The following is a 22505-nucleotide window of genomic DNA, read 5'->3' on the forward strand; positions in this document are numbered from 1 at the left end:
CATTTGCTTAGTGGCAGAAACAATAACACAAACATGCCCCCTCTGGGCAAACACATATTGATCCTGGCAGTAGTATGTCGTGTTGTCGTCGTTCCGCTGGATGTATCGCGACTTATACGGCAAATCTTCGGCAGTCGTCACACTCGTCCCAGTGTGACGGGCCCAGCTGAGATCCTGCGTCATTCTTGTTTTGCCAAGCTCAGGTTTAAGCTTTGACGCCAAGTGGACCCACTAGCTTGTTGCCAAGTCGTTCCGCGAGATTGGCAATACGGGCAATCCTTCGCGAGGCCTCCCTGATTCCCAGATCGCGACTTGTTTTCCTCCTGGGCAAGAAGGGCAATCGCTGAATCGTTACTGGAATTCAATCAGTTTTATTTCGTTGTCACTCTTTACCTCCAGACACAATGTTTTTGGGACGGTGTGGCCGTTGCATTGGCAGGCCCAATGTGTCGGGTCAACGCCAACGCCAACGCGCTGCTGACTGCATGCAGCGGCAGCGTCTCCAGCGGCTCCAGCCAATTACGGCGCAGCATGCCGGTTTCACCACCACTTCACGGCGGGCGCAGCAACAACAGCAGCAACAGCAAGGATGCCGCCATGAGCAGTTTAAGGGTCAGGAGTCCGAGCCGTCTTTGCGCGCAAAGATGGTCGAGTCGGCAATGACGACCCTCGGGTCGGTGCTGGTCCTGGGTGGTGGGTTTGCACTCGCCGCGTATGTGTATCACAAGTCCTACAAACATCTCCAGCTGCGGAAGATGGCCAATGCCTTCCAGCCTGGCGATCCGGTTCTTGAGCTTTCGGCGCACAGCAAGGACACGCCGGACCCGGACGCCGAACATTGGATCCCAAGACCGGAACAGGCAAAGATTGACCAGATCATCCATGGGGAAGGAAAGGGCCACTACTTTCTGATTATGGGTGAGAAGGGAAGCGGCAAAAGCAGCAGTAAGTGCACGGATGTTTATATCGCCCCTGCCTGTCAACAAACTGGATGGTTCTGTCTGGTCTGTGTGACTTGACATCCTACCCTATGGGGTAAGGAACTGCCGGCCCCGGGCGCATATAGAAGACTATATGGCCCCAGCAACTGACCCATAAATGCAATGAATTCACTAACTAGAAGATCTCTAGTGATATTGGAGGCAATGCGGAAGAATGACGGTGATGGGTGTTCCATGTTTGAGGCTCACGCAGACTTGGAAATCTTCCGTATCCGGCTGGGAAAGGCCCTCGACTACGAGTACCACGAGGATTACATCGGTGGCTACTTCAGCGAGCGAGGCCCACGCGATACCACCGCACTCTTGGACATCGAGAGAGCATTCAACAAGTTGGAGAAGGTGGCTTTGATGTATCGGAGAGAGAGGAACAAGCCACTTGTCCTCGTCGTCAATCAGACCCATCTCATCAGGGATGACAACGACGGCAAAGACCTCTTAGAGCTGCTGCAACAGAGAGCAGAGGCGGTATGTGTGCATACAAACAAATCCCCCATATTGCACCCTTTGCTTTTGCCGAGCCCCTTGAGCAAATGTTCATCTCGGCTCGGTACAGCACTGCTCTAACAGCATGTCCGCGTTCTTGGTGCTGGAGATACAAGCTCTCCTTCCAACCTTCATTCAAGCCAAATGAGCGCATATGCTAATCCTTCTGTCTAGTGGGCTGCTGCCGGTCTCGTCACTATGATCTTCAACACTGATGACTACTGGGTCTATGAGAGATTCAAGCAACTGGCAGCACGTATGGAAGTCATTTCGGTAGCAGATCTGCCCAAGACTCAAGCAGTCGCGGCTTTACGGAAGTATCGAGCCAAATACTTCAAAGAGAATGTGCCGCCTAGCATCCTGGAGCAAGTTTACGACCGAGTTGGTGGGCGACTGAATTTCCTCAACAGAGTTGCCAAGTCATCGGACATGATGGCGACTTGTGACCGGATCAAAGAGATTGAGAAGACTTGGTTCCTCAACCAATGCTGGATCCTCGGCATGGAAATGGACGATGATGTGATGGACCAACAAAAATGGGCTGTAAGTATGGGCGCCTGCTTGGTCCGAATCTGACTGACAGTGTTACAGTCAGGAGCAATGGTGCTTGCGCAAGCATTGGTCGATAAGGAAGAGAGCATGGATAAGACATACGACGACGTGACAGGGCACATGCTCCCCTCCTTCCAGATGCACAAGGCTCAGCAGATTATGACACGCTCCGACTTCATCCGCGAGCTTGATCGGCTGAATCTCTTCACGATTACAAGCAACGCGGAAGTTCGAGCCAGCTCTGTTCCTATGCACCTTGCGTTCAAGGAGATCTGCTCAGAAGAAGGCTTCAGACAGTTCCTCGAGGACACATTGCAGCGTATCGGGGATATCGAGAGTTTGGGCCGTACGAGGGAACTTGTTGCGAAAGACCTTGTTCTCGGTGGCAAGTACGAGTTTAAGCAAGGTTGGAGAGGCAACGTCTCGGTGCACCTGAAGGAGAACCCAAACAAAGACGACAACTAAAAGGCTGGTTCGGCATACGCAGAAGCTGAGGTAAGATCTTGCCTTCTTGGGCATAGTGCCTGTCCCAAGATACGGTGGAATCAAATGCCTACCAGTCGCATGTTTGAGAAAGGAGGGCAAGGTTTGGGACTGGTGGTCCCCAGACGCATCAAGCTCGCTTCAGGAGGCGGAAGGCCTCTTCAAGCCACCAGGCGAGTCGAGTGTATAAGAGATGGAGAGTTGAGGTCGTCTCGCGTGGCCCGATTTTCCTTTGTATAACAGGGGTTCAGAAGGTAACCTCATGTAGAACTATCATGTGTAAAGAGTGTATGTTTTCGATATCTAGCTAGATCAAATAAGACTGTTGCATAATGTCAATGACATAGTACGAAAGTATACACGCATACACTAATATCACAGTTCTCAAAGCTTGTATATTAGCTGTTCTAAACTCATAAACAGTGGCGTCGTTTTCAAACAGTGTCACCACCAGGATCTTGTTTTTTGGAAACCTATTGGGACTTATACAACCCGATTTTTGACCTCACATTATCAACTTGTAGAACTACCCCTTTTCATCGAGTGCTTGCGGAGAACTTTGGAGCGGTAGCATTCAGCGAACGTCTGCATCAGACAGTCTCCGCCGCAACGTAACAAGAGATATGCTCCTAGAATGACATACGTGCCTCTCAGCTGTTTATTCCCGCTGGTTGTCAAGACCCTCAAGCGGGCCATTGGCCCCTTCAGGGGAGCGGGGAGACCACCGACCTCGCCTACCGGAGCTGGATCGACGAGGACAGTCGCGACGATGCTAGGGTCTGAGTGTGTATGCACGAGGAGTCCAAGTGATCAATTCGCCGGGGCTTGGTATACATCTTCCAGAAGTAGGCAAGAGGAAAGCGCTGTATTTCGATCTGGCTTGGGATTCTTGGGATGGTTCGGGGGATCTCTGGGCATCAAGTATCTGAACTATACAGCTGTTTGGAAGACTATACGTAATCCAGTGCTTAGAACACATTCGTTTCCCATTTCCATGGGGACCTGTCTTGGGTAATATCCCTGAAATGCCGGAATCGCTTACCGTCCTGTCATCCTGAGGTATCACAAGCACGTGATAGCACGTCACTGTGAGGTTGGTTCCTAGACCCTAGACCCTATCTTGGCATTTTCAGGCTAAAATCATGCTCAGTCCTTTAAAAGTCCATCACGTTCCTTTTCATAATTATTTCTTCGATGCTATCAGGACTGTTTGTAGTCTCATCACTCCATGGGCAGTTCCAATTGGCTACGGCCGACTTCTCCGTTGCCTGCCGGGATCTTGGAAGTCTAAACTCCGTCCACTACAACTTATCTCCGAGCTGAGCTGAGCTTCATTGCTTGCTTTAGCTTGCCCACCAAAACGCGTCATTTCTCCTCCGCATGTACAGTACTTAGCTGCAGGGCTAAATACTGCCTTATTGGAACACCATCACCTGGCCCAATTCAGCTGCCAGAGATGACCGTCGACGAGCCTCCAAAGCTATGATCCTCAGGAATTTCCCGCGGGCGCCCGCCTGCCGCCCAACATGTGTTGGTTTCCAGTTCAGTGCCCGCAATGGGTCACGGGTACCGATTCGAGCCCGCCCTGTCCCGGTGTTTGCGGCATCGCAACGCCTCTGCTTCGGCCAATATGCGAATAACCCGCCGCCCAACGAACCGAAACTGAAGGACGGCGTCAAGGCAGCCCCCAATGCCTCTCTCAAAGCCGTCCCCAAAGCTCCGACTGCGGCCTCCAAAGATCCCCTCCTGACGCCGGACAAGACCACCCAGGAGCAGCGCAAGGCGGACTGGGCAATAATGAAAGAGATGGCGCATTATCTATGGCCCAAGGACAGCTTGTCGACGAGACTGCGTGTCGGCCTCGCGGTCAGTCTGCTGGTCGGAGCCAAGGTCCTCAACGTCCAAGTGCCGTTCTACTTCAAGAGCATCGTCGACGCTATGAACATCGACGTGGGCGCCATGGGCGGCAATGCCACCATGATTGCCGGTAGTATGATCCTGGCCTACGGCGCCACCCGTGTAGGCGCAACCGTGTTCCAGGAAATGCGCAATGCCGTATTCGCAAGCGTGGCGCAGAAGGCCATTCGAAGGGTTGCTGGCAATGTATTCGACCATCTGTTGCGGCTGGATCTCAACTTCCACCTTTCCAAGCAAACGGGCGGGCTCACGCGTGCGATTGACCGCGGTACCAAGGGCATCAGTTTCTTACTCACGAGCATGGTCTTTCACATCCTTCCGACGGCGCTCGAGATCACCATGGTCTGTAGCATTCTGACGTGGCAATACGGCGCTCAGTTTGCGGCCATCACAGCGGTGACAATGACTGCCTACACTGCCTTTACCATCTGGACTACAGCCTGGCGAACCAAGTTCCGAAGGCAGGCAAATGCCGCGGACAACAAAGCTTCCACGGTGGCAGTGGACTCGCTGATCAACTACGAGGCTGTCAAGTACTTCAACAACGAGAAGTTCGAGGTGGCGCGCTATGACAAATCTCTCCTCGACTACGAGAGGAGCTCCATCAAGGTCCAAACCTCGCTCGCGTTCTTGAACAGTGGACAGAACATCATCTTCTCCAGCGCACTGACGGCCATGATGTACCTCGCCGCCAACGGCGTCGCGGCAGGCACCCTCACGGTCGGCGACCTGGTCATGGTGAATCAGTTGGTCTTCCAGCTCTCCGTCCCCCTGAACTTCCTGGGCTCCGTCTATCGTGAGCTGAGGCAGTCGCTGCTGGACATGGAGACTCTCTTCAACCTGCAGAAGGTGAACGTTTCCATTGCCGAACGCCCAAACGCCAAGGCGCTGCAATTATCCAAGGGCGGCCAGATCAAGTTCGAAAACGTCAGCTTTGGGTACCTGCCCGAGCGACCGATCCTGCGAAACCTCAACCTTACTATCCCGGCAGGCAAGAAGATTGCCATTGTTGGACCCAGTGGATGTGGAAAGTCTACCCTCCTACGACTGCTGTTTAGGTTTTACGATGTTGAAAGCGGGCGCATCTTTATTGACGACCAGGATATCAAAGACGTTACGCTGGAGTCGCTTCGCAAGTCTATTGGAGTGGTACCTCAGGACACGCCGCTGTTCAACGACACCGTCGGCCACAACATCAAGTACGGCAACCTCGAGGCCTCCGAAGCGCAGGTCACCGCGGCCGCCAAGCGCGCCAAGATCCACGACACCATCTCCAGCTGGCCGGCCGGCTACGACACGAAAGTCGGCGAGCGCGGCATGATGATCAGCGGTGGCGAGAAGCAGCGCCTCGCGGTCTCCCGGCTTTTGCTCAAGGACCCGCCCATGCTGTTCTTTGATGAGGCGACGAGCGCGCTGGACACCCACACGGAGCAGGCTTTGATGCAGAACATCAACAGCATCCTCAAGGAGAAGTCTCGGACGAGCGTCTTTGTGGCCCACCGTCTCCGCACCATCTACGATGCCGACCTGATCATTGTCCTCCGGGAGGGCAGTGTGGCTGAGATGGGAACACACAAAGAGCTCATTGACCGCGATGGTCTGTACTCGGAGCTTTGGAGTGGTAAGTTACCGACGTCCTCGAAGGGTAACTAGCTTAGATCATGCTAACGTTCATCATAGCCCAAGAAAGCCTATTCAATGAGGAGGGGGAGCAGGCAGGCTCCAGCCAAGCAGCTCCAGAAGCTGCATCGAACTCCGCCAATACCCAACCACGATCCTAATGTGATCACAATGAGGGCAGCACCTAGTTTACAGTTCTCTGCCCACAAGGGTTCACCCTGAAGGTGGCATCTCGATGTTGCCACCGCCTGCCGAACAAGCTGCTGAAGGCTGCTGCTTGCTCAAAGTTGCGCTCGAGTGGTGGGTGGAAGGTTTTGTTCGTCCCTGGTTCCTTATGGTCGGCCAATGCTTAACCTGGTTCTTGGCGAAGACAAACCTGCCTGGCCTACCAACACTAGGCTCGTTACAGCATCTGGAACCAAATGCCGTCATGTGCCTTCTACTGGTTGGCGTGTATCTAGTAGCCCCGTCAGGCAGACACAATCACCGGTAATGGGTCATCGTGGGGAGGAGGTATGTGGCGAGAAGTCTTGTTGGACTGGACCATCGCAGCAGAAGCGCGAAGCGACTCAACGGAACACCACCGGGGTTTACGTCAAATCCGTGTTGCCGTCCTGGTAATGCATTCACCCAAGTCGTGTCTATCATGTATTCCGAAGGGGCGGCCAACTACTACGATGACTGGCATTTTGTATTGAACTTGGCCTCCCAAGGGCTCTGGCTTTTTTTATGTTCCAGCTGTTTAGATCGGAAGGAGCCTGTGGTTCTGCAGAGTACTAGCTAGGCATGCATATATGCAAGAACTACAGGCCGAGATACCCTAGCTGATATATTGTTCCTCCCACTTGTGTAACGAAAGCATCATGGTTGCTACAGTGCATGGCATCTTAGATAGGTTGTAACCATTGATATCTGCCTTCACACCGTGAGTCGGATGTTGGGAAGATCTGTATTCAATTGGTAGTCGACCAAAGTGGTTTAAGGGGGGATCAAATCTAAACACTTTGTAAGTAGGCCAATCAACAAACGGCCTTCACTACTTACTTCGCAGACGAATAAGAAGACGCAGAAAACAAGGCAAAAGAATGGTGATATCTCTCTACAGGATGACCTGCTGTGCCAACCCCAATGAATCAATTTTCTCCAAAACTCCTAGTTGCCCATCATGATTGGTATGTGTGTGTCTGTGTGTTGTGTGGTCGTCAAACGTGTGTAATGCTTTGGGTGGTATATCCTTTTTACTTCTTCTTCTTCTAAAACAAACCCCATCGGCCCTTCTCCTTCTCGGAGCCGCCCTTCTTGCTGCCCGGCTTGGGCCGCTGGCCCTCGCGGCCCTCCAGCTGCCGGAGGCTCTCCATCTTGTCCAGCACGAGCTCGAGCAGCTCCTTGCGCCGAATCACCTCCAGATGCTTCTTGATCTTGGGGTCCTCCTTGGCGAACTTCTCGACGTCTTCCTCCGACAGGTGACGGCCCAGGCGCGTGTCCAACTCGCGCGGGAAGTTGTAGTAGAACTCGGACAACAGCTCGACGTTCAGGAACAGGACGGCGGTCGAGGCGAGCTTGGTGGCCACGGCGTCGAGGAAGACCTCGGGGCAGTGGTACTTGTTCTTCATGTTGGCGCATTGCTTCGACTTTACAGCCATCAAGCGCATCTTGATAATGTCCGCGCGGTCCCGGAGGAATGCTGCTTCACGGCCTAATATTCGTGTCAATTTCTGCCGAGTTTTGGGGATTTGAGATGGATAAATACCTTTTTGGAGCAGAGCAGCGCTGAAGCCGCCAGCGCCGGCTTCGTTCTCGTTCTCGACAACAATATCGCCCTTGCGTGCCTTGTCCACAAAGTGCAATACCTCCTTGAGCTTCCTTCTTCCGCCAACTGTGCTTTCTAAATCCTTCATGGCACCCTCGCAGGCGTCCAGCTCCTTCTTGAGCACGCCTTGCACGTGCTCACGGCCTTGGGTCCACTCACGGTCCTCCATATCAATGTCAAACTTGAAAGGCTTGATGCAGTTTTCCACCTGGTCGCTAGTGCTGTAGAACCGGTCGTTCAAAATGCTCGAGGCAGCTTCAGTAATGGCCTGGCGAGCAAAAGGGTGGCTGACAAATGTGGATTGGCCAATCAGATTGTCGACATGCGACTGGATGGCCGAAGCCACCACGGTCGTAGCGAGGCGACCCACACCCAGTTTGGTCAGAGACGAGGTAGAGGCGTCCAGGCGCCGGTGCCAGAAGAGCGACTCAGGGTCGGCCTTGGGAAGATCGGCCAGGTTGTCGGGCTCGAGGATAGGAACCGAAAGGTCGGTAATGGGCTTGTTCCAATACCGCGCCGCCAGCAGGTCAAGCACTCTCTGGTCCAGTTCGTTCTTCAGGAGCTCGTGCATTTGCGGGCGGCCGAACTCCTCCGCAAATTGCTTGAAAGAATGCTTGAAGGCATCAAGGCTTTCGGCCAGATACGATTCGGCAGAAAGAGGCCTGTCGTTGTACTGAACCTTGAACTCATAAGTGGCTTCCTCCAACTCTTGCTGGATGGCGTCACTGGTAGTTTGTAGGCTGGCGGACATGGTCTGTTCCAACACATGCATAAGCTTCTTCCGTAGTGTGGTGGTCCCAACGCTAACATCAGATCCAGGGCCGAACTCAAGAGGATGCGACGAGAAGTAGGCGTTTTCGTTCTTGGTGATAGCAGTCAAAACGTCGGTCTTTCCAGTCTTGAAGAGCCCGGTCGCGGTGGGCACACGAGAAACAACACCCACGTAGCCTAGTCGCAGAGGATACTGTCGGTCATTGAGAATGGCAGAGCCTCGAACAGCATCGACCAAGTCCATCTTGGTAACGACACCGATCGTGCGTTCTCCTCTTGGGTCAACCCTTCGGCTAGCACGCAGGGCAGCTGAGTTTGCCAGGTCCACATCGGCTGCTGAGATGGCCAAGATGACGTTGGGGGCCTGGATGTACTTGTCGCAAAGCTCAGAGATCTTTTGCTTCAGCTCAAGCGGTTGGTTGTGGCCAACAACCTGGATATATCCAGGCAAGTCAATCAAGGAGAGATCCGGCACATTCGGTGACGAAATAGACAGGCGGATGGGGTCGTCTGAGACACACTGAGAGTCAGGCACCGCCAGGTTGAGCTCAGTAAGTGTTCGTTGGATGGACGAGAAATCCGAGATCTTGCCAAGGCCAAGGTCCGGAAACTCTCCGTACTCGGACCTTGATCCCGGGGTGTTGATCAATGTGAGTTCTATAGGCCGTCTGGTGACCATGTTCGTGCCCTTGGGCAGGAACTCGTGTCCAACGATAGCCTCGAGAACGGAGCTCTTGCCCGAGGACTGGGATCCGATGACGACGATAGATGGCAGCGTCAGAGTGCTGGACTGACCGACTTTTTGGAGAATATTTCGAATTTCGATCATCTTTTTCGTCAAAAGCATCATTTGATCATCCTTCGCGACCTCCTCAGCTCCCCTAGGGTCATCTTCACTAGAGTGCTCATAACCATATGCAGCAGCAGTTCCACCGACAGCGGCAGCACCACCTAGCCTGCTCTGCTTGGGGTCCTCGCCTCCAGGGCCACCACCGCCACCACCGCCGTTCTTTCCTGTACCTATTTCTTCTTGCAATCTCAACACCTTCTGCATCCACTCTGGTAGCTCAACCTGGTCCTTTGTGCTTTGCCACCCTTTGCTCATCTGGTCTGCGATGTCCCTAGCGCCGCCGAATATGCCATTGGCCGTTCCCGTAACGGTGTTCTTGGCGGCGTTGATGGTATCCCATGCATAGTTACCGGCCGCCGAGGCTTGGTACTGCAACCAGGCCAGCCCGGCGACCGTCACACCGCCAGCCATGGCGGGGATCCTTATCAGCTTCGCAGCCAGCTTGGGGAGGAAGCGGATAAAGGAAGCATTTCGTACAATGACGGCATTGTGGAAGGAGTTGCCGCCGTACCACATTCGTCGTCTCGTCGCTCGCACGGCAGCGTCGGCTCGGAGGAGTCCGCCGGAGGGAAGTTGGTGGTACTGGCGGGAGGCATTCATGGCAGCCGTCCGCGTGAAGGGCAGGCGCCCGGCGGCTGCTATAAGCCGTCCGCTCATGCTGTCGGTTCGCAGCGGAGGCAGTAATTCGAGGTCGAGAAGAAGACCATCCAGAGAGGATGTAGCGGGCGCCTTTGCGATGTTTGGCGAGAGATGGGATTGGGGAGTCTAGGAGGAGAGCAAGCGGGATCGCAGGCTTGATACAGCCATTGATAGGTAGTGGCGTGGAGCTGGAGATTGCATTAGGTACGTTCATGCGGCAATGCACTTAACAGAGCGCTGAGTGGCTTGACCGATAGCTGTGGCTTAGCGCCAGTAATGTGCCAAGTGCGTGCCGGCGTTTTCCGATCTCTTTTTCCTTGCCTCCAATAGAGTGCTAGCTGGCTGCTAGTCCGCCTCACCCTTGCCGTCATCTCAAGTCAGTAGACTCCTACTTGACAGCAGCACTTTGGATGAACATCGCTCCATCTTGAGGAAATCGTGACTGGTACGGAATACTCTTTACTGTCGCCATGTTCTAGGCCTCTGTATTCGATTTCTATTCATCTCCCCTTAATCTTGAGATGTAACTCACAACTAGATGCGGCTCGGATACCTGCATGCTATTCTTCCGGGCAGTATTGCAGGTAAACGCTCGCATTATGTTCCCACTGAGGGACAACGCTTCACTCAGTCGCGTAGATACAAGCCTTTGATTCATCGTACGTTCGAGACATGAGCCATTGGCGAATTCCTAAGAGTGCATCAGCCTAAGTATTCGTTCGTTGTGACTGCGGTTGCGATTACCGACCACTCGATATGACTTCCTTTTTCAAGCTGGGCCGACTACCGTGGACACCACTGGGGCATCAAGAACAACTCGGACAGACTTTACGACTGGCACAGCCATTGTGACCCGCACAGAGCTGATTACAAATACCACGAGTACCAGTACGCGCTTGGAAACCTCGGTCTCCTTGTTGCTGGTGAATCCTCTTCTTACATGCACAGGGGCAACGATCCCGCGATACGGCCAGTGCGGCGACAGCGGTGCAAGAGGTGTTTATAGCGGAACCGGCTCATGTATGCCGCCTTATACGTGGTCATCAATCAATGAGTACTGTACCCCCTCCTCATCTCTAGATGGTCTACCCCTGTCGTAATGCTTGTTCGTCTTGAGGAACAAACTATATAGGATATATCCGTCTTGTAAGCGGGGAAAGAACTCAACCCCCGAGGCCCATGATACGATGTTGATATTGCGCCAGATTCCTGATGTTTACTTTGAGACGCAAGGACCCTGGAGGTTGGTTCGTATCGGCGTATTCATACCACCTCGTAAGGCGGATATAAGTCTCTGGTCCTGCTCATCAGGGTGCCATTGGAACCCAGAAGCCTCAAAACAACAGAGATTGGAAATGTGCCCAAATCCACGCTTTCCCCCTCTGGCGTGGTGGCTCCGGTGACATGATAGAATTATTTCATAGGTAGACCAGTGTATTCGGTATCTATCACAGGCGATTGCGGCTGTTGGCTTGCTCCAAATCCCTCCTTGCCAGAATGTTTGTAAGTGTTGGCCCGGTTGGTGGTGCGCGTATTTTCTTAAACCCAACCGGTCAGTCGTACAGCCATTTTCGCGCGTTTAGGGGAATCAGAAGGGCAAACAGAACCTTGAGGGGCCATGCTACCTCGTTCAAGTCTCTGATGCTGCCTATATGAAGGGCTCATATTCCCATGATTGGTAAGACTTCAGCCAGAACACCACCTACATCTTTCCCAACCAACCGCTCCAAAGTGGTCATCTTTCGACAGGAACACATCGTCCACAACCAGAACAAGACATCGACAAGGTCCAAAATGAAGGGCCTTCAATCTCTCATCTTCGCCTACCTGTGCGGCCAAATCGCTGCCGCTGTTGCCGCTGCTCCCGCTACTGCCGTTGCAGCCGTCACAGCCAGGGCCACTCACGTTGCCCTCGGAGCCTTACCGTGCGATGATTGCAAAGAATGCCTGGAAGAAGCGGATGAGCACGAGGACAACGAGCCTTATATCGAAGAATGCGTGGAGAAGTACTGCAAGACGTGCGCAAAGAAGGGCGACGCCAACTAGCTTCTGAACTCATGTTCACGTAACGGTTATTAGGGGAGAGTGGGCGGGCGGGGCGAGCACTGGCCGAGAATCAACGAGGGCTATACGTCCCGGTTCGGGATTCAAAGGCGCCCCAGATGCTCACCGTCGAGGGCATGTGGAAGAGGAGTATGGGTTCTTGTTGCGACTCGGCTGGCTGCAGCGGCCGCGTACATGTCTAGGTACTACCTTTGAGCGACCGTATCAATACAACTACCGATGCACCCCGGACACTGCGACAAATAGCCATTATGACATGTCTGAGGGTGCACCATTCTCCGCGCGAGGATGTCTGTCACTGTATCGCCTGTTGTATGGGTGCTGTTTAGTGACAATGCGACTCGTACATCTCAAGCGGCTTCTTTGTCCCCTGTCGGACGAGATCCAGGCATGTAATCTGCCACGTGTATTCAACGGCAATCCAAACGCAACGGGAAGTAGCCAGTATAGAGACCGATCGTGATTAGTCACTGAATGGAATCGTCTAATCAAATATAGCGACTCGAAGCTTTTTCTTTTTCTTTTTTCTATGTAGATGCCGATGCGTACCCTCGGAGTGGACTCGATACAGCCCAGGTGTACCTACTTGCCAGGTAGGTAAGTAAGCAGTAAGAAAAAGGGACCAATTTAGCGGGGCTTTCCCCAGATTCTCGTTCTGGACAGCCACAGCCCTACACAGACAAGTCAGACTGCTATCCCGGGCGATACTGTGACATGTAATCAGAAATTGCTAGAGCGGGACAGATCAAAAGACCCGAATGTTACAGGGTGGAGTGGAGGAGGGAGGATTATGACGGACGTTTTGGGGGGTTGCGGGCAGCATGCCTAACCTGCCCGCGCCCGGGCCAGTGCTTTCAGGGTCGCGTCCCACTGAAATTGGGGGGCCTTGCAGCGCAAATTGGCAATCTCGCGTCATCGCCCAGGTCCATGGTATCAGCAGTGCAGTGTTCCGTACTATTACATATTGTTCCATGGCAGCACACGACATGTCTCCGTAATCGGCTAACTTTGAGTTTTGGTTGCCAATGCTCACCTCCTAAGCAGTCATCGCGTATGGGAAATCACATCACGCACCTTTCAAGGGACGAGCCTATTGCTAGCGACCTACCTTAAGTACTGTAACGAACAGGCAGCCCTGGTAGTATCCAGGGAACTTCCGTGGGGGTGAACACAAGCCCAGCTCAGGCGTCCTGGCAAAAGAAAATAGATCGACCAAACGCAAGACAACACGAACACGCAAAGACACGTCGTGGTCAGAGCAAGGGCGCCGAATCCTCCACAAACACTTCCTCCGCCCATGGCTTCTGCCAGCTTTCAACCCTTCAACGTAGAATTGGCCTCTCCTCGAAATACCCTTTCACAACACCACCTTATTGATTAGTCCGCCGCCTCTACGTTGCGGCCATGTGCCGATTTCTGGTAAGCTGATTGCCCCCCGTCTACCGACGTTGGCGAGTTGGAACGCCACAGCAACCCAACGAACGCAAGCCAAGCTGACCGCCTGTCTTGTATAGGTATACCGTGGCAGCGACGAGATCCTGCTCTCGAAGCTTATCCTCGATCCCACTCATTCCATCCTCAAGCAATCATTCGATTCTCGATTACGACTTGTAAGATATCACTTTGATGCGCCATCGTCTGAGCTCTACCTAGGGGTCCGCCTGTTGCTAACTCCGGACGGCAGGATACCAGACGAGGCCAGAACAATGCCGACGGCTTCGGCGTCGGCTTCTACACCGACGCGAAACTCGGTGCCTGTCCTTGCCTCTTCACGTCGACTGTCCCCGCGTGGAACTGCACCAATCTGCACCGACTTGCCTCCAAGACTGCCTCGCGACTGATCTTCGCCCATGTCCGTGCCACTACCGAAGGCTCCCTAAGCGAGGACAACTGCCACCCCTTTACCAATGGCAGTCTGATGTGGATGCACAATGGTGGCCTGGGCGGGTGGAAGTACATCAAGCGGCGGCTGGGCGAGAGGCTCCATGACAAGTGGTATCTATTCGTCCAGGGTGGCACTGATAGCGAATGGGCGTTTGCCCTGTTCATGGACCGCCTAGAAAGATTGGGTGTTGACCCCAGCTCCCAGCCCGAGAATGGCTTCGGTCCGGCCATATTGCGCAAGGCGCTTCTCCAGACCATTGAAATCATCAACGAGCTCACCACGAGCATACCGGAGAGTGTGGTGCAGAGCGAGAACGTGGACACGCGAAGTCTACTCAACTTCGCTGTCACAGACGGGCACAGTGTAATATGCACCAGATACGTCAGCAGCAAGACGGATGAGGCCGCAAGTCTGTACTACTCCTCTGGCACCCAGTGGGAGACACGGCCCACGCCGGGCGACAAAGACTACCAGATGGAACGGCGAGATAAGGGCGCCGACATTGTTCTTGTCGCCAGCGAGCCGCTCACGTTTGAACGGGGTAACTATCTTCTCCATGACATGTCTTGCTCGGTACTTGCTAACCATGACTACAGAGAACTGGGTCAACGTCCCCACCAATTCCATCCTCACTATTCATCACCAGTCTGTTATGGTGCACCCCATCGAGGACGGCTTCTCTGAGCGAGACCCCTACCATAAGCGATCATCGGCCTTTGCGACGACGAAAGGACTTACCACCAATGAAAAGGCTGCTCCGCAAGTCATCAACAGCCCCCTGCCTACGCCCAACGCCGAAGTGGAAACTGCACGGCGTGTGCCTATCATCCCGGTAAACCTCCACAGCCGGGCTCCCGACTCCTCCGCAAACAGCAGTGCGCCAATGGCTTCCCGAGCAAAGACGCCCTTGTCTCAATCGCAAACTGCCGATACCCCATCGGACATACGAACGGTGACTTCACCCCCAGCCCCGCGGCCTGATGCCCCTCCGAAGCTGCCGAGTCAAGGAAACATCAAGAAAAAGCGTCGATCTCTTGCACAGGGCGAATGGTCTCACCCTGCCGAGTATATTGATTCGGATGTTCCGCCGCAACCGTCGGAGAGCCCCGACCTAAGCCCTACTCGATCGGCCGAATTCGGCAACCCCGAGAAAGCTGGAAGGATACTGGGGCTGGCACTCTAGAAACGACGCGACGGGATGCTGCTTACGGTTCATCTGGAGAACAAAACATCAGTAAGGTTAAAGACTCGAGGGGCCCTTATTACAACTCCGGACGAGTCTGCCTCGCGGCAACGCGGACCTTGAACCGAGACTGGGCAGCTGGCGCCCGTTGTTTGGTATTGCATGCGCGTTACATACTTCATAGACTGTACTATTTGATGAGGGCGAGGCGTTTGGTGAAATGGGCTGGCATATGGCAAAGATATTCAAGCGCTCTTCTTTTGCCTTACTCTGTTCGATGTTGAGCGACTTGTGTGCCCTATCCCCTGTATCATAATAGCATGCTGTCCATATAGCGCACCAAAGAGTGTCAATAAATCGTATGAATCGTATCAACATCTGCTTATACTTTCATTGGCTTGCATTACGAACTGGAGTTGGATCAGAGAAACTCGAACGTAGCAAAGTGGCAAACACACCGCTGGGATACCAGGGTTCCATTTTGCGGGATCACAGTAGTAGGTGGATGATAGATGGTGTTGAACTTTTTTTATTTGATCCTTTTTCTTTTATTTGGTATTGGTGTAACTTGAAATCGTAACGGATCGGATGTTGATATCTTTCTTTGGGGTCTCTCTATATACGGATCCAACCCTTTCGCAAAAGCCATCACTATATATGCAAGTATGTCACATATACAATGCGTATCTGGTTCTTCTACACAAGATACACACAATGATAACTAACCATCCAAAACGACAGGATTCGCTAATCACTGCTTGCCTTACCCCCATATATCCTTCGCAGCGCTCAAAAAAGGACAAGAACCACAACTCATAAGGAAACGACAACACTGCTGAAAAGTCCCGCCGGCTTGTTGGTGGGAAAATGGCCTACGCCATATACCGGAACTCGGGATGCCGGTAGCCGAGGTCAGCAATCTCCTCCTCGGTCTTGTTCTCGAGACGGTAGTCGCGGCCGCCGCGGGCGCGCAGGCGGTTCTCCCAGTTGCAGTAGAAGATGCCGCCGAGGGCGAGGAAGAGGGTGGCGATCTGGCAGACGAGGTTGATGGTGTGGCCGATGGGGAAGTTGGGCCCGTCGGCGGAGAGGTAGGCCCAGACGGCGAGGATGCCGCCCATGGTGCCGAGGGAGACGATCCAGCCGCTGGTGACGGCGCGGACCGAGGGGCCGGCCGCGTTGTTGATGCCCCAGGACAGGAAGCCGGGCCCGCCGGGGAAGGCGCCGATGGCGACGAAGAAGATGCCCATGTACTTGATGTTGTCGCTCGAGCTCCAGCGCAGGACGGCGAAGCCCGTGATGCCGAGCAGGGCGAAGAGGGCCAGGAAGATGCCGCGCTTCTTGGCCTTGTCGCTCACAAAGGAGATACCGATGGCGACGGCCGAGGCCAGCACGTAGGGCGGCACCGAGTAGAGCTGAGCCTTCTCGGCCTTCCAGCCCAGATTGAGCAGCACTGTGGGCATGAAGACAGAGATGCCCTGGACGGTGACGTTGATGAAGAAGAAGCCGCCGGCGCAGATGTAGTTGTTGATATTGAGCATGGCACGCTTGACGTGGTGAGGTCGAACCCTCTCGTTGGCGAGCGCCTTGTGTTCGAGGCGCAGGCGCTCCTCGGCGATCCACTTCTCGCGCTCATTCAGCCGCTTCGACTGCGCGGGCGTCTGCGGTAGGATCATGGGCGCGACGCAACCGCAGATGATGGTCAGGAGGCCTTCGAAGAAGAAGATGTTGCGCCAGGTGTGCATCGGTAGTGCTGAAGTGCCCCATTCCGGAATACGGGCGAGCGCGGTTGCGAGAAGGCCTGCGAGATTACTCAGGTTAGCCATGTGAGTTCCAAAATACGATGACATGTATAAGCCGACTTACCTCCAAAAGCGCCCGCCATCGAAGCGGCACTGACATAGATACCTATCCTGAAATACAACTCCTCACGCTTGTAGAAGTTGCTCAGGAAAAATGCGATACCGGGCATGGCACCACCCTCGAAGATACCAAGAAGGGCACGCAGTCCGCAGAGCTGCTCGTAGGTGTTGATGAAGGCGGTCATCATGGAGATGAGACCGAAGCCAACGACTAGACCGGGAATGTAGAACCGAGGGCCAATCTTCTTGAGAAGCAGGTTCGAAGGAATCTCGACGGTCAGGTACACGATGTAGAAGATGGACGTTGCGATGTTGAAGCGGTTGTCGCGCTTCAGGTCCAGGTCTTGCTCCATGCCCTGGATTCTAGCATTGCCGATATTCGCTCTGATTGCACGGAGACGGGTCAGTGTGTGCTTCTCTTCCGTATGTGACGTCTCTGCCTGAACCAAGTCTGCCTCTGACGCTGATCACCACTGGCCGCCAGGCCCCGATCGATCATAGTTGTTGCTTCGAGTTTCGTAGCTCTTAGGGGCCCAACATGCCAGACAGGGGACGAGCCAGCAACGCCATGTCTTGAGTTGAGTTGAGCTTGGCCTACCCGTGCTCCAAATTCTCGTGTCACACAAACCCAGACTCGATGATGGAAAAGACTTACCGATCTAGGAAGCACAGCAGGTAGAGTAATGTGACGGTGGGGACGATCTGCCAGTCGAGCTTGTGGCGTATCACAGTTTCCTCCTCGCGCGTCCAGGAGATCTCATAAGTCTCCGAATCGCTCTTGGTGGCTGCGGACTCGGCCTCGAGGGCGCCCAAGGCCTGCTTCTCGGGCGTTATCGACATCGCGATATATGCAAATATATTTTTCAATATTATTTTATATATAAAAAGAGTTTGGTGGACAAGGGCGGTGCTTCAACGGCTCGCTGCTCGCTGGCTGTCTGCCCCAGACCCTTCAACGTGAATGAAGATTTTCGTCGCCGTTGCTTGTTCTCTTCTTATCCAGAGCTGGTTGAGAAAATTGGCTACAACCACGACCACTGCTGGACGAGTATAAGGTCTGAGAGAAGAGGATGGGAGAGGAATAGAGAGAGAGGAGACGAGCAGGTTTCCCCGGTCGGCAGTAGATGTAGAGAGGAGTCATGTCCCTTTTATCTACTACCTTGACCACCCTCATCCATCGGGCATTTCTCCTTCTCCCCAGAAATTCATCTGAGTTTGCCCCTACCTGCCACTACCCGGCCCCAGCCAAACTACGGGGAAACAAAATAAGGGACAGGAACCAGGGATGCAGGAGGAGGAGGGCCAGGGTGCGGTGGCAGCAGAGCCAACTGGTAGGTCGGCCACCCTGTCCCGTCAAGCCGATGGACACGGAGCTGCAGCGGTGTCCAAGCCTAGACCCTGCACTTGCACGAGTGCCAAGGGCTTAAGTAGGAACGGCAGATGCCATTGCAGCAAAACGTTGTCGTGCTGATTGGGCGCGCGGAGGGGTTTTTGCCTCGGTGACCTGCAACCCAGGCGAACCCCAAGTCATGCTGTGCTTGGCGCCGAGACGGATTAGGCTGTCCTAGGCAAAGCTCGCGCTGTACTGGCCTGCATCTCATTGGTCCCGCTTACCTTGAAGGGGGCAGGGATACCAGGGTTTTGATTTGGGTAAGGGTGCTAACGTCTTGGCCTTTTTGCGGGGAAGAGACTGGAGAGAGAGAGAGAGAGAGAGAGGAGAGAGAGGAAAAACGGACAATGTGAGACATTCGCAACTCCCGAGAAACCCCCAGCGCTGACGTTTTCTATGTAACCCAAGCGTGCTACGACGCAGTCGGCAGTAACGGGTAGCATACTATGTACGTATATGTAACTTTTTGTTTGGGAAAACGTGGCAGGGACTGCTGGTCGACTTCGTATGAGAGTCCGGGGTTTTGCATCAGCACGCGGAGATTGAGGCTTCTTTCCATTGAGCGCGCGGGACCCGGTGACTGACAGGCACTGCTGTATTGGAGAAGTTCGTGGCCCGCGGCTATTGAATTAGCTTTTACCAAACATAGTGACAACGGATCGATATAGCGGCTGTTGGTATATCTGCACGCTACATAAGCTAAGACATGAGACCAGACGAAAAGGCTAGTGGTAGTGTGCATACGATACCTAGGTGTTGCGTTGCCTAAGGCATTGGACACAGGTACAAGTAGGGTAGGTATGTAGAGTGCCAAGTTTGCCGCGCGAACTTAAACTCAATCCAACCCGGTTTGGGAAACCCATCAAAAATAATAATCAATACGTTACCTACCAGCATCGATAAGAAGTATGTACATATTTACCTACTTACGCACGCATCCGGTAGGTTCTAGCCAAATAAGTGTGCCGGAAACCGCCCAAAGTCGAGGAGGCGTGGTTCTGGACGCAGGACGTCGCAAACGCGGTGTGGCATACGACGTTGGACGCACTATGTAATCATGATCAATAAAGATCATCGCCCATAGCTGTTACAGAAACATGGGGAAGCCAAGCCGCATCTCCACGCCCAAAACGTCATCTAAGATCCCGTAGGCCGTACCGTGCTAGCGACGAAACCCTATCCCCGCCAACTGCCACTACCTAGGTAAAATCACACACCCCCGGTAACACGCGGGATCTCGAGACGGCAATATTTCTACGGGCGATCGATGGTGTCCGGGCCGCCGAGTCCACCTCTCCGAATCCTGGGGTAAGAGGCGATAATAGACAGCTCAGCTAGGTAGTTGCTAGCTCACTAAGATGTACATACCTACATGTGCTTGCTTACATCTCACTTACACATAATACCTACTTCCGCAAGGGGGTATCTCTTGGACGCCACGCCGATACAATGGGTGTCACGCTATTGGCAACCACTTCGCCAACGTGATCGCAACGGGATGGGAAAACGGCAAGCATGTTAGTGGTCAGCAAAGATACAGGCTGTTGTTATTAGTTCATGATAAAGAAGAGAGGATCACGAGCACGCGCACACAAGCAAAATGGAATCGATCCTGCCGAGCAATGGGATTAAAGAAGACCAACTCGACTCTCCCCAAGTTGCGTCCAGAATTACTACTTACAGATACGATGCATGCATTGCAACCAATGCGGCGTGTGGCAGAGTGCCCATTGGCCGGCTCGAGATTGGAAGTGATGGACAGGCAACATGGTCGGATGGACCACACATGGATGGCAATATGCACCTGCGCCCTGCATCTTACTCACATCAAAGTGCACTCAGGGTCTGTCAGACTCGATGCAGGCAGGCTATATGCATACGACACGCGAGGGGCGGATAATTGTCGCTGGGTAAATGTAGCCAGCCAACCAGAAGCCACGCAATCTCAACTAACGCCACTATCAGCATTCACCAATATCATTGACAACTCATTGATATGTTAGAAGGGAGTCGTAGGATGTGGAATGAAACAATCCGAGTTCCGGGCTTGCTTCGAAGCTTGATCAGAAGAAAGGAGCATCGCACGTTGGTGTGTAGGTAAGTATTAGTATTATCGAATTATAACCCGTACAATCCTATCAATGTGTCTCATAAGACCAATGAACACCAGCATCCCGCTCTAATACATGTTTCGTGGACGTCATTACCGCTTTCTCTAACCAACTTTTGAATACCACAAGACGCCATGCTTACAAACCCAAACAGCCATCGCTTCGCTAATTTTCCGACCAACATTACAAGCCACCCGAATCTGAATCCCTGTGCCAACTCCGCGAAACCCCCAAGGGGACAAGAAATGGGTAACAACAACAAGAACAAGAAAAACATGCTGACTCCCTATCTGCCATGTTTGACAGATTGGCAGATCGACCGAATGGATTACGGGGCCACGTACTGCGTGGCCGACCGATCGCCATTACCAAGCTCCTTTTTTTTTTTTTTTTTTTTTTAAACAAAGACCCAGAAGTCACGGGCGACGAACCACCTCCCCGCCATGAGGATTACGACAGCGAGCAGCTCCACACTGCCTCCCCAGACCTGGGCCCAGTGATAAGTGCCGCCCGTGGCATCGATGATGGAGCCTGCCGTGGGCGGTCCCGCCAAGACCGCGAACGAGATGATGCCAAAGACCATGCCGATACGGATGCCAATCCTCTTGGGGTCCTTGGTGAGGCCGGCAATGGCCCCGACGTAAGCCGCCTGGGCCGCACCGTTGGTGATGCCGAACGCCGCGGCCCAGACGTACATGCCCGGCGCGTTCGTCACGGCGGTCCAACCGAACAGAGTGGCCGCCAAAGACGCGACGGACAGAATGTAGGTGTTGAAAGGTCCCAGGTGGTTGTCTGCGATCCAGCCGATCAACACCCTAGCCGGCGTGGACACGGCGTTGGTCAGCAGCAGAAGGTTCACCGTAGTCGTAGGGGTGAAAACCTCGCCGGGAAGTGTCAGTGCGAAGCTGTTGATCTGTTTGCTATTGGTAAGTCGAGGACCAGTGAGGAGTTGAGGCAGGGGTGGAGGTGATACGTACGTAGAAGAAGCCGAAATACAATGCCCAGTAGAAGAACCAAGTCCCCACTGCGAACAGCGTGTAGGGGATCTCCTTAAAGGCGCTGACGTTGAGGATAGCAACATCCTTGCGGGGGAGCAAGACGGGGTTTCAGTAGAATGCAGCCAATGACACAGATGGCGACTGCCACGAATCCCGAGCACCTGACCGCCCAGGCGAACCCGATCTTGGGGATGAGGAACTGGACCGTAGCAGGGAATACGATGGCGCCGGTGCCCGTACCGGCGGAGGCAATCGTGAGGGCCAGAGACCGCTTGCGCTTGAAGTACGAGCTCACGACGGATGTCGAGGGCATGTACATCAGGCCAAGACCGAAACCCTGCAGGACGCCCTGGGCGAGGAAGATCTGGTAGTACTCGGTCGCAATGCTCGTCATGAAGGTGCCGATCAATACGCAAAGGGACCCGGCCCAGACACAGTGACGCGCGTAGCCCGCATCGACGAGACTACCTCCCACGAGGCAGAACAGGGAGTTAAGGAAGATCTGGAACGAGCCGATCCAGGCGATCTGGGCGGCGGGCAGGTTGAGGGTTTCGGTGTAGTACAGCTGGTAGATGCCGAACGTGGCTGAGTACCCGCAGGAAATGGCATTGATGAAGTGGCCGGCGATAACCTGACGCCATGCCATCCACCCTCCGTCGGGCGCTTCATCTTCTTCTCCCTTTTCGGATGGCGGCGGCGTGCCAGACTCTACGCTAGAGAGCGAGACCTGACTGTGGGAGACCGGGACGACAGAGACAGTGACTTCGGGGCCCTTCTTCTCGAGGTCCTTGGGAGAAGTAGACATGACCGGCAGTGGTGCTTTTGGCCTGTTGGGGGACTGAGGACAAGATATGAATGATTTTGCAGTGTAGTCGTGAGACTGCTGAAG

At 53.8% G+C, this 22505-nt stretch overlaps 7 protein-coding genes across 7 annotated transcripts; 4 read left to right on the plus strand and 3 right to left on the minus strand.

Moving 5' to 3' along the window:
- Window positions 1–404: 404 nt before the first annotated feature.
- On the plus strand, window positions 405–2501 carry PG985_001161 (uncharacterized protein; the record flags this gene model as incomplete). Its single annotated transcript, XM_066820930.1, has 4 exons — window positions 405–945; window positions 1132–1466; window positions 1659–2027; window positions 2076–2501. 4 exons carry the CDS (start codon window positions 405–407, stop codon window positions 2499–2501), a joined length of 1671 nt encoding a protein of 556 aa, XP_066691809.1.
- A 1500-nt stretch (window positions 2502–4001) lies between these two features.
- On the plus strand, window positions 4002–6217 carry PG985_001162 (Iron-sulfur clusters transporter ATM1; the record flags this gene model as incomplete). The annotated part of the gene is made up of 2 exons (XM_066820931.1): window positions 4002–6057; window positions 6117–6217. 2 exons carry the CDS (start codon window positions 4002–4004, stop codon window positions 6215–6217), a joined length of 2157 nt encoding a protein of 718 aa, XP_066691810.1.
- Window positions 6218–7309: 1092 nt separating this feature from the next.
- PG985_001163 (dynamin family protein) lies at window positions 7310–10144 on the minus strand (the record flags this gene model as incomplete). Its single annotated transcript, XM_066820932.1, has 2 exons — window positions 7310–7752; window positions 7807–10144. The coding sequence occupies 2 exons, from the start codon at window positions 10142–10144 to the stop codon at window positions 7310–7312; spliced, it is 2781 nt and encodes a 926-aa protein (XP_066691811.1).
- Window positions 10145–11920: 1776 nt separating this feature from the next.
- Window positions 11921–12172, plus strand: PG985_001164 (uncharacterized protein; the record flags this gene model as incomplete). Its single annotated transcript, XM_066820933.1, has 1 exon — window positions 11921–12172. One exon carries the CDS (start codon window positions 11921–11923, stop codon window positions 12170–12172), a length of 252 nt encoding a protein of 83 aa, XP_066691812.1.
- Window positions 12173–13594: 1422 nt separating this feature from the next.
- PG985_001165 (uncharacterized protein) lies at window positions 13595–15258 on the plus strand (the record flags this gene model as incomplete). Its single annotated transcript, XM_066820934.1, has 4 exons — window positions 13595–13609; window positions 13705–13800; window positions 13875–14616; window positions 14672–15258. 4 exons carry the CDS (start codon window positions 13595–13597, stop codon window positions 15256–15258), a joined length of 1440 nt encoding a protein of 479 aa, XP_066691813.1.
- Window positions 15259–16130: 872 nt separating this feature from the next.
- PG985_001166 (uncharacterized protein) lies at window positions 16131–17957 on the minus strand (the record flags this gene model as incomplete). The annotated part of the gene is made up of 3 exons (XM_066820935.1): window positions 16131–17056; window positions 17122–17501; window positions 17773–17957. 3 exons carry the CDS (start codon window positions 17955–17957, stop codon window positions 16131–16133), a joined length of 1491 nt encoding a protein of 496 aa, XP_066691814.1.
- Window positions 17958–21015: 3058 nt separating this feature from the next.
- PG985_001167 (major facilitator superfamily domain-containing protein) lies at window positions 21016–22421 on the minus strand (the record flags this gene model as incomplete). The annotated part of the gene is made up of 3 exons (XM_066820936.1): window positions 21016–21531; window positions 21596–21700; window positions 21747–22421. 3 exons carry the CDS (start codon window positions 22419–22421, stop codon window positions 21016–21018), a joined length of 1296 nt encoding a protein of 431 aa, XP_066691815.1.
- Between the last annotated feature and the right edge of the window lie 84 nt (window positions 22422–22505).

The sequence above is a fragment of the Apiospora marii genome (genome assembly GCF_038362585.1).
Source record: "Apiospora marii strain CBS 49790 chromosome Unknown utg000001l_segment0_segment0, whole genome shotgun sequence".
NCBI lineage: Eukaryota > Fungi > Ascomycota > Sordariomycetes > Amphisphaeriales > Apiosporaceae > Apiospora > Apiospora marii.